The sequence below is a fragment of the Anguilla anguilla genome, chromosome 11 (assembly GCF_013347855.1).
Source record: "Anguilla anguilla isolate fAngAng1 chromosome 11, fAngAng1.pri, whole genome shotgun sequence".
NCBI classification, from domain to species: domain Eukaryota; kingdom Metazoa; phylum Chordata; class Actinopteri; order Anguilliformes; family Anguillidae; genus Anguilla; species Anguilla anguilla.
Genome location: NC_049211.1, coordinates 27,045,178 through 27,059,113, shown reverse-complemented (window position 1 = coordinate 27,059,113; position 13,936 = coordinate 27,045,178). Strand labels below are relative to the sequence as shown.

General features: G+C 45.5%; 1 protein-coding gene across 3 annotated transcripts; it reads right to left on the bottom strand.

Moving 5' to 3' along the window:
- Positions 1 to 4,624: 4,624 nt before the first annotated feature.
- Positions 4,625 to 13,936, bottom strand: si:dkey-190g6.2 (coenzyme Q-binding protein COQ10 homolog A, mitochondrial). Of its 3 annotated transcripts, XR_004761520.1 has the most exons (7): positions 13,134 to 13,936; positions 10,844 to 10,990; positions 9,918 to 10,110; positions 9,404 to 9,505; positions 8,899 to 9,051; positions 6,494 to 8,718; positions 4,625 to 6,449 (listed from the first exon to the last, which is right to left on the bottom strand). XR_004761520.1 is itself a non-coding variant. In XM_035382537.1 (6 exons), exons 1-6 carry the CDS (start codon positions 13,268 to 13,270, stop codon positions 8,593 to 8,595), a joined length of 858 nt encoding a protein of 285 aa, XP_035238428.1. In that variant the 5' UTR covers positions 13,271 to 13,936; the 3' UTR covers positions 4,625 to 8,592. The 3 variants fall into 3 exon arrangements, 2 of the variants coding, with proteins under 2 accessions (XP_035238428.1, XP_035238430.1); XM_035382537.1 differs by having other exon boundaries at positions 4,625 to 8,718; XM_035382539.1 differs by having other exon boundaries at positions 4,625 to 9,051; positions 13,134 to 13,270.

Sequence of the window (13,936 nt, the reverse complement as noted above, 5' to 3'; positions counted from 1 at the left end):
CCCCAAGTGAAGGTGGGTATTTGTGACTTTGTGGTTTAAAATTTTTTTTATTTTTTACTGCATTATGTTAAGATTCACTTTTTTGTGCCAAAATGCATAGTTGCACATACTGACACCGTGCCATTCATGGTGCTGGGACATACTGGTATGTTTGAGGGACAAGTTGCTGCTGATGTACCTGCTGGTCTGTTCCTCCTCAGGAATGTCTGACAGGGACATGCAACCAACCGTGAGATGAAGGTCTCCTTGTTCCCCTTTACGTTACATCGCATTTATTTGGCAGACGCTTTTATCCAAAGCAACGTACAAAAAAGTGCATTTCATGGTCATAGACAACTACTAAACACAGGTTCAGTAAGATACAATACTTAATTTGTACACCTATTTCTAGCCAAGAACACAGTTTAGTTCACACAGTGAACACTATTCAGGCCTAACCTCTGCAAAGCCAACTAGGCAAAAGAATAAGCTACAGTATTAGGACAAATACAAATGACCAAAAAGTGCTGGGATGGGGCAACATGTAACAAGTGTCATGAAAAGGGGGGGGGGGGGGTTTTAGAGTGAAATATACAGCGTGGTGGTGGTTAGTCTAGGTATAGTCTGAAGAGATGAGTCTTCAGGCCGCGGCGGAAGATGGGTAGTGAGGGGGAGGTTCGGAGAGGGACGGGGACCGTTCCACCACTGGGGAGCTAGGGTGGAGAAGCTCTGTGATCCCTTTGGTCGGGTGGGAGGGGTTACAAGGCGCCCTGCTGCCGCAGAGCGGAGTGGTCGAGCAGGCACATAGGATCGAATCATGTCCTGCAAGTAGATGGGGGCTGTCCTGTTGGCTGCAGTGTAATAACCTTTGCCCATAACCTGACTCTACAGCACCATAGAAACCTGCTCTGGTCCTCGCTCTACGCTGACTCAGAGCAATGAGATCTGTCAGGAGTACAGGCAGGCTGGCAGGTCTGTATGAGTTCTGGAGTTTGAGAGCGTCTGGAAAGTTTGACGGCAACACCTCAACAAGCATTAGCATATAATTTCTACATTTTTAAATACAAATCTAAAATTGTTGATTTAGACCCAAATCAAGAAGAGGAAAAGTATTTGTCCCAAACGATATGGAGCTCACTGTAGATCCAGCTGTATAAATGGAAACTAGCTTAAAAATGCAGATGTTGTTTGCTCTGGATTACAGCTTCTGATAAATGTCACGTGATTTTCATATTAATCCTAGATATTGTTTATCAATAATACATGTTCAAGGGTTTCACTGAACATGTTGGAATTAAAATCCATCTGCGATCTTGAACTTTTCTTAACATTCTGAACTTTATAATTCATTTTGTGTTAAAATAAAAAAGATGGCCTTGAATCTGACCAGAGTATATTTGGGAGAAGTTAGTTTTTGTTGTTCTGGTCCATTTTAGGGGTTGGTAAAGTCAAGGCTGTGTGTCCTTGGAGTGTGACTTCAGCCACAGCCACCCAGTTCCACCAGTCTGATTAGCTGAGTGAAGACCATGGTAAGTTCCGTGCCTGAAATGGTGTTCTGCTGGCATTATATTGTGTATTCTGGAGAGTGAGTGGTGTAATGCAGCGATTGTCTGTCTTGTTTATGGTTGCTCCTTGCTTGCTGCCTACGGTTTATAAATAGCTGGCCTAAATGCCATTACCCCACTCTGATTTCTGTCCCCACCCCCGATCGCCCTTTGAAAAGGCAGAAGACGACACCCCCCTCCCCCTCCAAACATCACGGGTCCAGAGTTCCTTCACATTCTTTCTATACATTCACACCCTGCATCTTCACAGTTTCCGTTCCCGTTCCGGCAGGTTCTATATTTGTTCTGTTTATGAAGGGCGGTAGAGCCCCTTTCCTCAGCCTGTTAAATTCACATTACCATCCCCCAGCATTTGATCCTGGATTCATTTTGAGGAGGTCAAACATCAGGGGATCAATTTCTTTAAAAAAAAAAAAAACCCAGGAAATAAATTTTTACTTTTATTGGTAATTATTCATATATTTTAACTCTACTTTTATTGTACAAAGTCAATACATTCATTGAATGTTTACTGTGTGTTTTTACAATAAAATATGAATTTATTAATTTCTATAAACACAATTTATACACAATTTACACCCTTTGATTCAAGTGTGTAATCCCCTGTAACTGGGATTGACAAAAGATCGACACAAAAACAAAAGCAGCTTCAATTTTTTATTTTAAATATTTCATATAGTAGTTTACAACCTCTTCAAACAAATTAAATAATATACATGGATGAGCTAAGGTGGCATTGAACACGGGAAATTATATGTATGTATGTGAAAAGCTTTGCTTTAGGCTTCCAGTATCGTGTGTGACAACTTGAGCACATGACTTGAGGGTCAAAGCATGGCCAATCGGTTGGCACTGAAGATTTAAGCAGGGCGAAGGAGGAAATGGGCCATGTGACGCCTTTACAGAAGCAGTTTCCTGTTTGAAAACCCAGGTTGGGAATTTCAGGAAGTGAAGTGAGACGCAATCAGTCCATTAAAATGACCAGGTACAGTAAGGACTTGCTCACACCAACGCAAATCAAGTCTGGTTCAAGAGCAGTCGAAACACCCAGGTCGACCCAAGCCCAGACCACCGTGCACTGTATGTTCCATCAGGGTACCGTTCAATCTCTGCATTGTCCCTAACACAGCATGGGGGAAATTAAGCAGTGTTCCTTTAAGTAGTTTGCTCCTCCTCCTTTTACCTTGGTGTTCTGTAATCTGTTCTGCGTTTGCATTAATAACACTTAATGCATTCTGCTATGCAATGATGACAGCAGAGGGAATTGGGGTTACAATGAATACAGTCCTAAGGCCAGCTCATTTAAAAGTTGGAGTCAGTTTATTACCGGAGATGAACAGTGATCAAGACTAGCACACACACACATGCACACACACCTGCTCCTGACAGCTGACATTCCCCAGGAAAGTCATTTTTAAAAAATATTTACAGTTTAAAACCAAAGGAAGCACAATTATGTGTATTGTTCCACAGCTGCTTTGTGTCAGCTTTGTTTTTTGTCAAGTTATAGAATGAAAACGCAAAACATGTCCCTGTTTCAGCCTTGACAAAAATATTGCAATGAATATGTGAAAAAATATAAATAATTGAACAAGCTCTAAACCCAGTTTAATTTTTGTGAGTATCTACACAATCTTATGTGAGATAAATGACCAAAGCCAAATGGGACACTGAAATGCACCTTCAAAGCTCCAGGACCAGCAGAACCAGGCACACCCTGACTATACACTGGGCCTGAAGACCCAATTATATCACTCCAAAAGGAGCCAATCAGGAGTGAACCTCCTCATAGAAACGAAGACTCTAATACCTGATTCTCCCTGGCATAAATACACAAAAAACACTGAACAGTCTTCTAAAAAATATTTTAAATGCTTGGTGATAGTATTGCCACTATGGGCAGCCCCCTCTCAAATCAGAAAATTACAGTATACTACAGTACATTATATGATATAATATATGATACTATGAGATTATTTTTCCAGGTACTCAATGAAAGTAAAAACTAAAAAGTTCTAATTGCCAGCAGTGCTGTCTGACATGAAAATTCAGTGAAGTCATCAAAATTAAACCATGCTAAAGTCATCATTCTTCACAATATTAATATAATATAAAGCACCGTAGAGTTTCAAGTGTCGTTACACCCACCCATCACCAGCTCGGTTCAATTTCTAGATGGATGGACATTCAACCACAAAACTGCAAACTGCAGGGATTCTCCCCCACTCCAATCTCCACAATAATCTGTGCTGCTAAAAATGTTCATTTTTACTGAAATTCATCACACCTAGCCCCAAATGTCCACTTATATATAATGTGGAGATCCCTTTCATTACGAAACAACAGTTTTTTTAAATGACATACATTCTGACGGGTCCTCACCAGCATTGGAAAAATAAATAAAAGCAGCATATATACAGTATACAGGAAAAAAGGACACTTCGCGACCACCCTACATCCTGAATTTAATAAACAAGTATAATAATGACAGGTTATTAAAGGGAGCAAAGGGACATTTCCTCACTTATTCCCCCTGGCCACAGCAGGTGGAGTGCAAGGCGGGTGAAAACGCTCCAGGCGAAGCGGATTCGGACGGGCCCGAGCGTACGCCTGTCAGCGAGCCCGACTGCTGGAAATGCACCACTCATCAAACCCCCCCCCCCCCCCCCCCCCCCTTGTGACGCTGTGTGAATGAAGTGTGGATATGGGTATTTACAGGAACAGCAGTCAGGATGATTATATAACGTACGAGGCGTAATATCACATGGGACACTGCTGAACTTGGACAGGTGAAGGCAAGGTCAGTCGAAATGGATCTGTCGAGTTAAGTTTTAAAACTTCAACTGGTACTTTCACAGTTGCGATTTGGAACAAAGATGTTTGGAAAAGGAAGAAATTTTTTTTGTTGTTGTTTAACTGGTCAATCTGAGGATTAGTGAATTGGAAAACAATGTGACTGGAGTGCCTTGATCCTACAAAAATTCAGCCTTTTTCAGCCATAAATTCTCAGTTTCTTGGACTAATGATTTGTGAGGTTTCATGAACCGCAAAATATGTGGAGCTATATTGTTTTTCAGTCCAGATTCAATACCAGACCGTGGGGCCCATCCACATCCACTGGAACAGCCACTCAGTTCAGCCCAAAAGCCTTTCCTAAAGTCTTTTCAATGGTTCAGACTTAGACTGGGTACCGTAACTACATCCATTATGCTCATTAAGATCCTCCTCTCTGATTGCATCAATTCAGGCTAAAATATGGTTTTTGCAAACTGTTCCAGTTCTGTGAGAAATTCACCTAATTTCCTACAAAGGCTCATACATAAGAACTGCATGTGGCCTTCATTAGGCCTACGTTAGACCGTAATGAGCACTACAGCAACGGTTATAAGCCCATATGTCATCAGACAACGCTATCGTAACATCTCCCACATTACCAACCAAATCATAAACCATGCCACCTTAACAGAACATAATTTATGACATACATGTTGACACTCTACACCCTTTTGAGAGATCATGCGGTACTCAGGAAGGCTTTGTGCAGGTCATAGACTGTTCTACCCAGTTCTTTTTATCCGGAACATTCATTAAATAATGCTTGACAGAGGATCAAGAGCAACATGATGATTCTTTAGCCTGTCACTGCAAGCGACAAATCTATGTGTTGGGATCCACCAATCACAAGGCCCCAAGCCTGATTAAAGAAACACCAGGTCAGGCTGAATCGGCACTGTGATGCAGCCCCGCATTTCCCCAGTGCCAGATATCCGAGCTCTCGCGCTCTTGCAGAAACCGAGACTAAATTAGACAGCTGGAAGATCATCGTCAGCACATTCAGACAAATACCTGCCGTTTGGAAAGAGACAGCGACGGTGATCACAAAGCCTTTTGTAACGCCGACTGATCATTTGTTCGAAAGAGATTATCTGATTAGATATCGCCATTTTATTCCTGGGTGACAAATCAACGTCTTTTCTCCCCCACGCCTCAGCCCAATTGGCCTCCTTCTGGGATAATAAATCACACATTAGGCCCTAAAAATCACTGACCAAATGTGTGAATTACTGTGATCAGGGCCTTTCCATGGGGCTTCTGAAATATCGACCTGACAGAAACCAGCGCTAAGCTGCTCTGCCACGAGAGTGCCCGGAGGCCTAACGGCGCAGGCTGTAGTGAGCTTCCTTTTCCGTGATTTGATTGGTGCAGTGAGGCTTGTGCAAGGTGTGCGTGTGCAGAATGTCTGCTGAGCTGCCTGGAAACAGGAAGACACCAGAAGACATCAAAAGACATCAGCTTTCAGGTAAAAACACACACACACAACCCACTCATTAAAAGTGAAAACTCAGTGCTGTTGACAGGCTGAGGGTTACAGCAGTCACAACAGCCACAGGCCGAAGAGTAGCAATTCTGAGATTCTAACTATTTAAATAGCTTTTAAAAGTGGATTTTAGTGTCTATTCAGTAACCAAAGTCAAGGGAGATGTAAGCGTCACACCCATTTCTGTCCTTGGGTGCTTGTGCATGACCAATGAAGAAAGCTCAGAGACGTTATAAAGGCTTTATGGGCCCTGTGAATTCAGGGCCAAGTTCCACCAGTCACAGTTTTTCCACAAATGTTTCTTACGAACACCACCTGCTACCCTTGCAGTAACGGTGGAAACTTGTGAGGTTTGATAGAGAAAAAATGTGAGCTGGAACGGTTCTGGCAGAAGGTTAGCAGAGCGGCTGCTTGGAGCTTAGGCTGGCTGAAATGAAATGACACAAAACTAGGCGTCCATCCCAATTAGAAAGAAAAAAAAGTACCACACAGACCAGATCTATTTCAAACTACTCTGGAATGTTAAATATCTAGGCTAACAGCAGCTGTTCTACACCCACTTGGCTTCAACCAGTCAGGGCAAATACCTGTGTCCCGCGTCACCCACAACTCAACCAGTCAGCGCAAATACCTGTGTCCCGCGTCACCCACAACTCAACCAGTCAGGGCAAATACCTGTGTCCCGCGTCACCCACAACTCAACCAGTCAGGGCAAATACCTGTGTCCCGTGTCACCCACAACTCAACCAGTCAGGGCAAATACCTGTGTCCCGCGTCACCCACAACTCAACCAGTGAGGGCAAATACCTGTGTCCCGCGTCACCCACAACTCAACCAGTCAGGGCAAATACCTGTGTCCCGCGTCACCCACAACTCAACCAGTGAGGGCAAATACCTGTGTCCCGCGTCACCCACAACTCAACCAGTCAGGGCAAATACCTGTGTCCCGCGTCACCCACAACTCAACCAGTCAGGGCAAATACCTGTGTCCTGCGTCACCCACAACTCAACCAGTCAGGGCAAATACCTGTGTCCCGCGTCACCCACAACTCAACCAGTGAGGGAAAACATCTGTGTCCCATACAACCCAACCTATGAGGGCAGACACCTGTATCCACTACAACCCAACCAGTGAGGACAAACGCCCCTGTCACCCACAACCCAACCAGTGAGGACAAACATCTGTGTCACCCACAACCCAACCAGTGAGGACAAACACATATGTCACCCACAACCCAACCAGTGAGGGCAAACATCTGTGTCACCCACAACCCAACCAGTGAGGGCAAACACATATGTCACCCACAACCCAACCAGTGAGGACAAACGTCTGTCTCACCCACAACCCAATCAGTCAGGGCATACACCTGTGTCACCCACAACTCAATGAGCCACAGGCTAGAAGGTACCTGTACAAATTCAGCAATTCACTGGAACTGGCACTTAACCTACAAGGTTCCTACAGTGTTTCTAAAGCAAATTTCAGACTTCTCAAGGTCCCTCAATAGCAATTCAATTTAGAAGGATTTTATAGGTGAATTAATGATTTTCAAACGGTACATTTGGAAAATGTCAAACTGAAAAAATCACTCTCTTGTACTGTACCCAGACTAAGTTAGATTTTCAGTTTGTGGAAAACATAACTGCCACAGAGTATTTATTTTTGCTGATTAGTGTACGCCTGGTTACGATAAAAGAACATTTTCATGAAAGAAATAAACTAACAGGAAACTCAAGCACCTTCAAGCTCTCTGCCCAACCACAGAACAAAAAGACTGGCGAAGAGCCAGCTGTATTTAAAACCATCTAAAAGGAGTGAATGAATTCATTTCAGAATTGGATGTGTACTGAACACTGAATATATAATATGTGAATACACAAATCAGCCTCCTCTAAAAGACTATTGTTTTATTAGCCAGACTTCAAATTTTTCCTTTGTACAAATAAAGTGCAGAATTATTTTTCCCAGATGAATGGTGGCTCACAGAAAACCCTCAGAGAAAAGAGGGGACACACAGAAACACATGCTTGACCATAACCTATCAAACCCCGACTGGCTTCAAACGATGCCGCCATTCAAGCAAAAGCCTTAACGCTTTCAATTCACTGTTTAATAAAACGGAACCAAAATGCACTAGAATATGAAAATAGCAATAACAGTTTTTTGTTTAATACATTTATTGAGTCCCTATTGATTTCAGAGGATATTCAAGACCTAAGAGCAATGGCGTGGAGTTTTAAAAATAAGAAATAAGAGTATCTCCGTAATGGCTGTGCGCAATGGGGAAACGGAACTGGGGAGGGATACGAAAACTGACCAAACAACCTTCTGCTGTTGATGCCATCCACTAGCATCGATGAGGCCACGCTGCCAACTGAACCACGCCACGCGTGATTGGACACCAGGATTGTGACAAGGGAATATGGGTGGATCGGGATGATGTCACAGATTACAGAGCGAACCTCAGCGCTGAGGGTTCAGGCTTCACCGCTCACAGCTGTCAGTTCAAACATTCAAAATGAGACCTCAACAGGGGGCCCAGAGTCTGTGAACTCAGGAGAACTGCCGTCTACACTTCAGCTTTTCAAACTGATCGCTAATCTCTCGCTAATTAGCGGGCGGCGATACAATTCACTTCATCAAGCGAGGCGATTTTGATATTATTCACAGTGACTTCGTGATCGTAGTGGCAGGTGTAAAAACAGCGATGTGTGGACCGGGGACCCAGTTTAAGAGGTAGAAGGCGCCGCTCGTTGAAATCGGTGCTGAAAACGGGTCCAGTGTAAAGACAGGGGGATGAAGAGGGCCCAGGCGATTGGTCCATCCGTTTGGAACATGACATGCAGTAGCTGGAGCTGTGTGGCCGAATAAAAGTGTGAGGAGGGTCTCTGGTTTTGAGTGTCCCGTAGGCTGGGGGCGGGGGGGTAACACGTTAACTGACCGTACACTGAAATGGCATTTGGGGGGGTAGGGGACACACACTCGCACACGCACGGCGGCACACACACACTCGCGCACGTTCACGTCTGGTGCACCTCGTGGAACATGAGCTCGCGCGGGATGCGGGTCTCGGGGCCGTACAGCGTGCAGGCGCGCCGCTCGAACGCCGCCACCATCTGCTTCACCACCTCGTCAAAGAACACCGTGGCCAGCTGGGAGTGCAGCAGCGAGCGGAACTCGAAGGAGATCTGAGGGAGGGAGGAAGAGAGGGAGAGAAAGAAAAAGAGAGAGGAGAGAGACATTTCAATGATGCGTTCCCTAATTCATATAAATGAGTGACCAATAGAAATCATTAGACTTACAGTGGGAGGAACATACACCAAACTGGCTGTTCGTGTGACAGAGTAAAGAGTACGTAAATGGTCTATAGTGGGTAAACAGTGGCTGTACCACCACACGTTTTATCACAAATTTTGACTGCACAAATATGAGAGACAGAGACAGAGAGAGATAGAGAGACATGTCCCAAAGAGGAACAGTGGCAGTGCTTGTTTGGGGGTCCCCAGTTGGTGGAGGTACGGCACGGGGAAGGGAGCTCACAGAGAAGTCTACGGTGCAGGTGCGGGGGTACCCCGGGAGCCCAGGACTGAAGCGCCATATCGTCTCCAGGTGGTTGAAGAGCTTCCCGTCCGTACACACGGCCTGCAGGGCGCGGAGAGCAGAAGAGCCTGTCAGCACCTTCACCGGCGTTAAGAGACCACCTCTTCAGTGTTAACCACTGAGTTCATGAACGTCTGCCGACGGCTGCCATCGTTTCCGACAATCAGCACATCAGACCTTGAGTCCAGAGGTAAAGATGACTTCTCAGCCAGCTCAGAACTCGTTATGAAAACAGCAATTTAATTTATTAGCCATTCCTTTGGCGTGGGCTGTGTAGCATTTTACTCAGTAACTCTGGAATGGTCCTGTTGTTTTCTTTCGGTAAGTTTGCCATTCTCATCTAGTTAGTTGGACGTTTTGAGCTGATCTGGGACAAAGCCCCTTGCCTACGCAGACACGCGTCCGCCGTAACACCAAGTCCTGTTTTTGGTTGGGGGGGGGCGGAGGCACTGACCTTGACGAGGTGGGGGCGCACGTTTGTGATCATGGACGTGTATCGTTCCACGATGGGGGGGAACCCCACTTCCAGCTGCGCTTTGGCGTGCCCACTCCTCTTCATTATCGTCTGGGACTTCTTACACCACGGGACAAACAGCTTGTAGTCGTCGACGTTGGAAACCACGCTGTACATCTCCAGCATGGAGTACCTGCTTACACACAGGGAGAGGAGACATTCCTAACTGCAGAAATGGACATTATCTTATCGTACGCAAGTTCGCTCCTGTTCATTTCTCTGGGGGCCGTTTAATCCAAGGAGCTGGGACCATGCTACAGGAGCAGCATGCGACGGAATGTTACGAAATGCACTCGCTCCCCATAATGTTGCGCCGAGGGGGCAAGAGGTGTGCATTTCAACAATCCCAAGAATTCACGTGTTCACTTTTTTAAACAGAAAGTCAGTGAAGAGGCCATTTATGATTTACTATTCTTTAAACGTTTAAAAAAAATCTTTGTCACATGCGCCATTTTTTTCTGTGCAGTTCATCCAGTGAACTTCTGAATTGCGGTAAATTATCACAGCACCAGGAGCTTAATCTGCAATCATAACAATGCAAAAGTATCGAAAATTGCATTGCAGTGTAAGGAAATGTCCACACAAGCACAGCAGGCCAGTACACTCCCCTTGTTACTGCGACAGCGTTATTAAAGGCTCTCCAAACCCTGCCTCATTACGCCTCACTTCCTGTTGCTAAATAAACATTAACATTACAGTAGGTCCCAATTCAAAACTGGAGGGAGAAACAGTCTCCGATTCATGATGGTTTAAGGTTTTGTCTCAAGACTTGCTGCTTGACAGACATCCCTCCCTTGTGCACAGTAGCAGCAGGATTGCAGTTATATTTTCATACATGGAATTTTGAGCCAGGCTGCACCTCTCACCCCAGTATTCTGCGCTCCGAGTACTCTTTCCTCTTGTTGGTGAAGCTAATGAAGGTTCTGCGTGCGGGAATGGTTGTCGTCTCCCAGTCTTGGTAGCAAAGCATTCTGGAAGTCTTTGTCATCAGGATGCCACAGGAGGACAGGTACCTGCACATAAATGTGAAAAAAACAACATATATCCAAACTTTAACAATGGCTTCTTGCAGTCAAAAAATTAAAGCGTATCAAAAACAAAGACAGTTCAATTTCCAAAATAAAAAATGGCAGCGTAAACTCATCCTGCCTTTGAGTTGAGCTGCAATGGCATTAGCGAACCACGATATTGTGCTAATGCATTCCTGAGATGTATGACTACTTACTGTCATGCTAAAACTAGTCATCATGAAAACGAAGGCTGGACTGCCATTGCTGGTCCTGGCCCAAGTTCAGGAGCTGCTGGGGTTGTGTGTGCAAACACGGGAGCGGCGTGCTGCCGGTGTAATGCGATAGCCGGGCGTCTGACGTCACGGGGTCACCGACCAAGGGCTGCGTGTTCCAGCAGCGCTGCCGTTTCGCAATCGCCGCCCCAGAGGGATCGCCACAAGTACCAAGACAGGTCCACCCGGCTTTGCGCCCCTGGGACGGACAAACTCAGCCCAGCCCTCGTGTCACAGAGGAGCAGGTGGCACGGAACAAAAACAGCCCTGTGACGTAGACAGGCAACCTCTCTGTCGCCCAAAGCGCGCTCGGACCACAGGGGCGGCAACGCGACACGCCGAGACGACGTGGAAAACTCATTCGCTTAACTTTGAGTGAATGCGGCTGCTGCCAGGTTGGCTCCTTTGCGCCGGAGATGGAAAAAATTAACCGGCAAATAATCTGCATCTTATCTGCCCGCTGAAGGCCCGGCAGAGACTGTGCAGCGGAGGTTTCCTCTGGCAGAGTGAGAGAGAGCTGGCAAGGCTCCGTTGATAATGTAAACATTGTCCCGTTCCCATGGAGTTTCAAGTATGTGAAAGCTATCACAGAAACGCACGTTCTGCAGGCAGGACGTGCAGGCTAGCTCAGCGCAACGCAAGGCTTTTTATAGGCTGAAGAAAACTCAAGAGGAACTAAGAGACAGGGTGAGGTTTAGCGCTGCTCAAACTTGTGACCTTCTCCTCTTTTTCAAACCGGTCACAAAGGAATTCCTTGTTACTTGATCATTCTTGACCAAGTAGCCATGCATCACCCCTCTGACCCAGAACTGCCTGTTGTATTTAATGCAGAGGGACGGTTCAAAAGTGGTAAAAAGCGGTGTCCGTTGTTTCCAGTTTCAGACTGCTGAATACACGCTGGCTCCAATCACAACACAATCCTGCCTTGTGTCATCAGAACACAAATATACCCCCCCCTTCCCCAGTCAAAAATCAAAACATGGGTAAACTGGTTTCTTGCAACCATGATCCTGCATCAAACTCTAAACCACTATTATTCCCCCCCAAAAAAGTCTGACCTAATTTTAAAAAATACTGACCAAGGAAAACTGCGGTCAGTATGTGACCAGGCTATCTCTTGGCTTAGGATTGCATTTATGCATTATCATCACCAATTAATACATCTTAACCTTGGAATGGCCCGGAAATTTCTCTCCTTGCTGTTCACAACGACAGGTGGACAACCAGAGCAGAGCTGCAGGATGACAGTCCTCGGGCAGTAGATCATTCCAGCCTCTCACAAACTCTAATTCAGCAAAGCGTCCAATTGGGGCCTACAGTATTTTAGTGTCCCAGGGCAGCAGTGTGCGTCATGGGACATGTGTGTCACAGCACACATACTCTGTATGTCTCGCAGGACATGTATGAGTGTCAAAGGGCACATTCATGCTTGTCACAAGTCACATAAAACATACCATAACAGATAAAGGGCACAGACACTATATACAGATCCAGGCATGCTTGAAGCTGTTTGTACAGACACACACACACACACACACACACAAGAATCTAAAGTGTTGTCATCACACTAATGACCAGACCCAGTCCACTGACAGGTTGTGTCAAACTATGAGGGCCATATGCACATACATTTTTTGTAATCATTATCGCAGTCAAATCTAACTTTTTTTCCACTTAGGAAAAAAGACAAAGATCTGTCAATGCTAAATACGTGTCAACAAGGAACATCCTCTTAAAGCTCAGGCGTGGGATTTTTCCAGGCTACTTTTACCATAACTGTGGAGAGGCACGCTTTGCAATGCACATTATCACCCACGATTCAAATGATAACCAAGTTATTTATTATAAAGTGACCGCGGTTAATGTACTCTCACCTGATTGGCTGTTTCAGCCTGGCTCTGGACCCAACATTGCAGCAGGACCTGCTTGAACCCGTGGTGGCAATCTCGAAAAGTTCACTAAATGTCCGCACACCCATGGGCAGTCGCCGGTGGCTCGCTGAAATGGCCATCGCTCTGTATATTGTTAATGTTACTGGGGGCTATGTGCCACCCTACAGTCACAGCAACCACAGGAGTGCGTAGCAAACCGTGACAACCGAAAAAGCCAAGTAAAACAATGACCCGATACCCAGCGCTAAAACAACAGTTTAACCAGTACAATCGTCTTCTTCTCTGATGTGACCGTGATCGCATGTACGAGGCAAAATCGAGTGCAGTTTCCAGCAAAATAAGACCGGGACCTTCAATGACACGGCAAACCAATTAACGAGAACACTATTTAAAACAGACCATAAAAGGCCGCATTTCTAGCCGGCCCAAATAACGTAAGCTGAAGTCGCAACTTGCTTCAAATCGTCGTGATCCTCCTCTTAGCGTTTGGGAATTATTTCTTGGTGTCTTCCGAGCATTTCTGCCCGAATTTCACCCTCCTCTTTATTGTCTACCCCAATCCTCAGTGAAACCCCGACCTTACGTTCCGTCAAATACCGGTTCTGTAACACACAGAAGTTCTTCTTCTTCAGTAGGCTTACAACAGCGTTGCTATTGCTGCCACCAACTGTACGGAGGTCCGACCAATGCAGCTACATGCAAGGATACTCGATTGACCGACGCATGTACGAGCTAATTTATAGTTCCATGGGGGTATTCGGTCGAACGACATACCCACTTGCCCA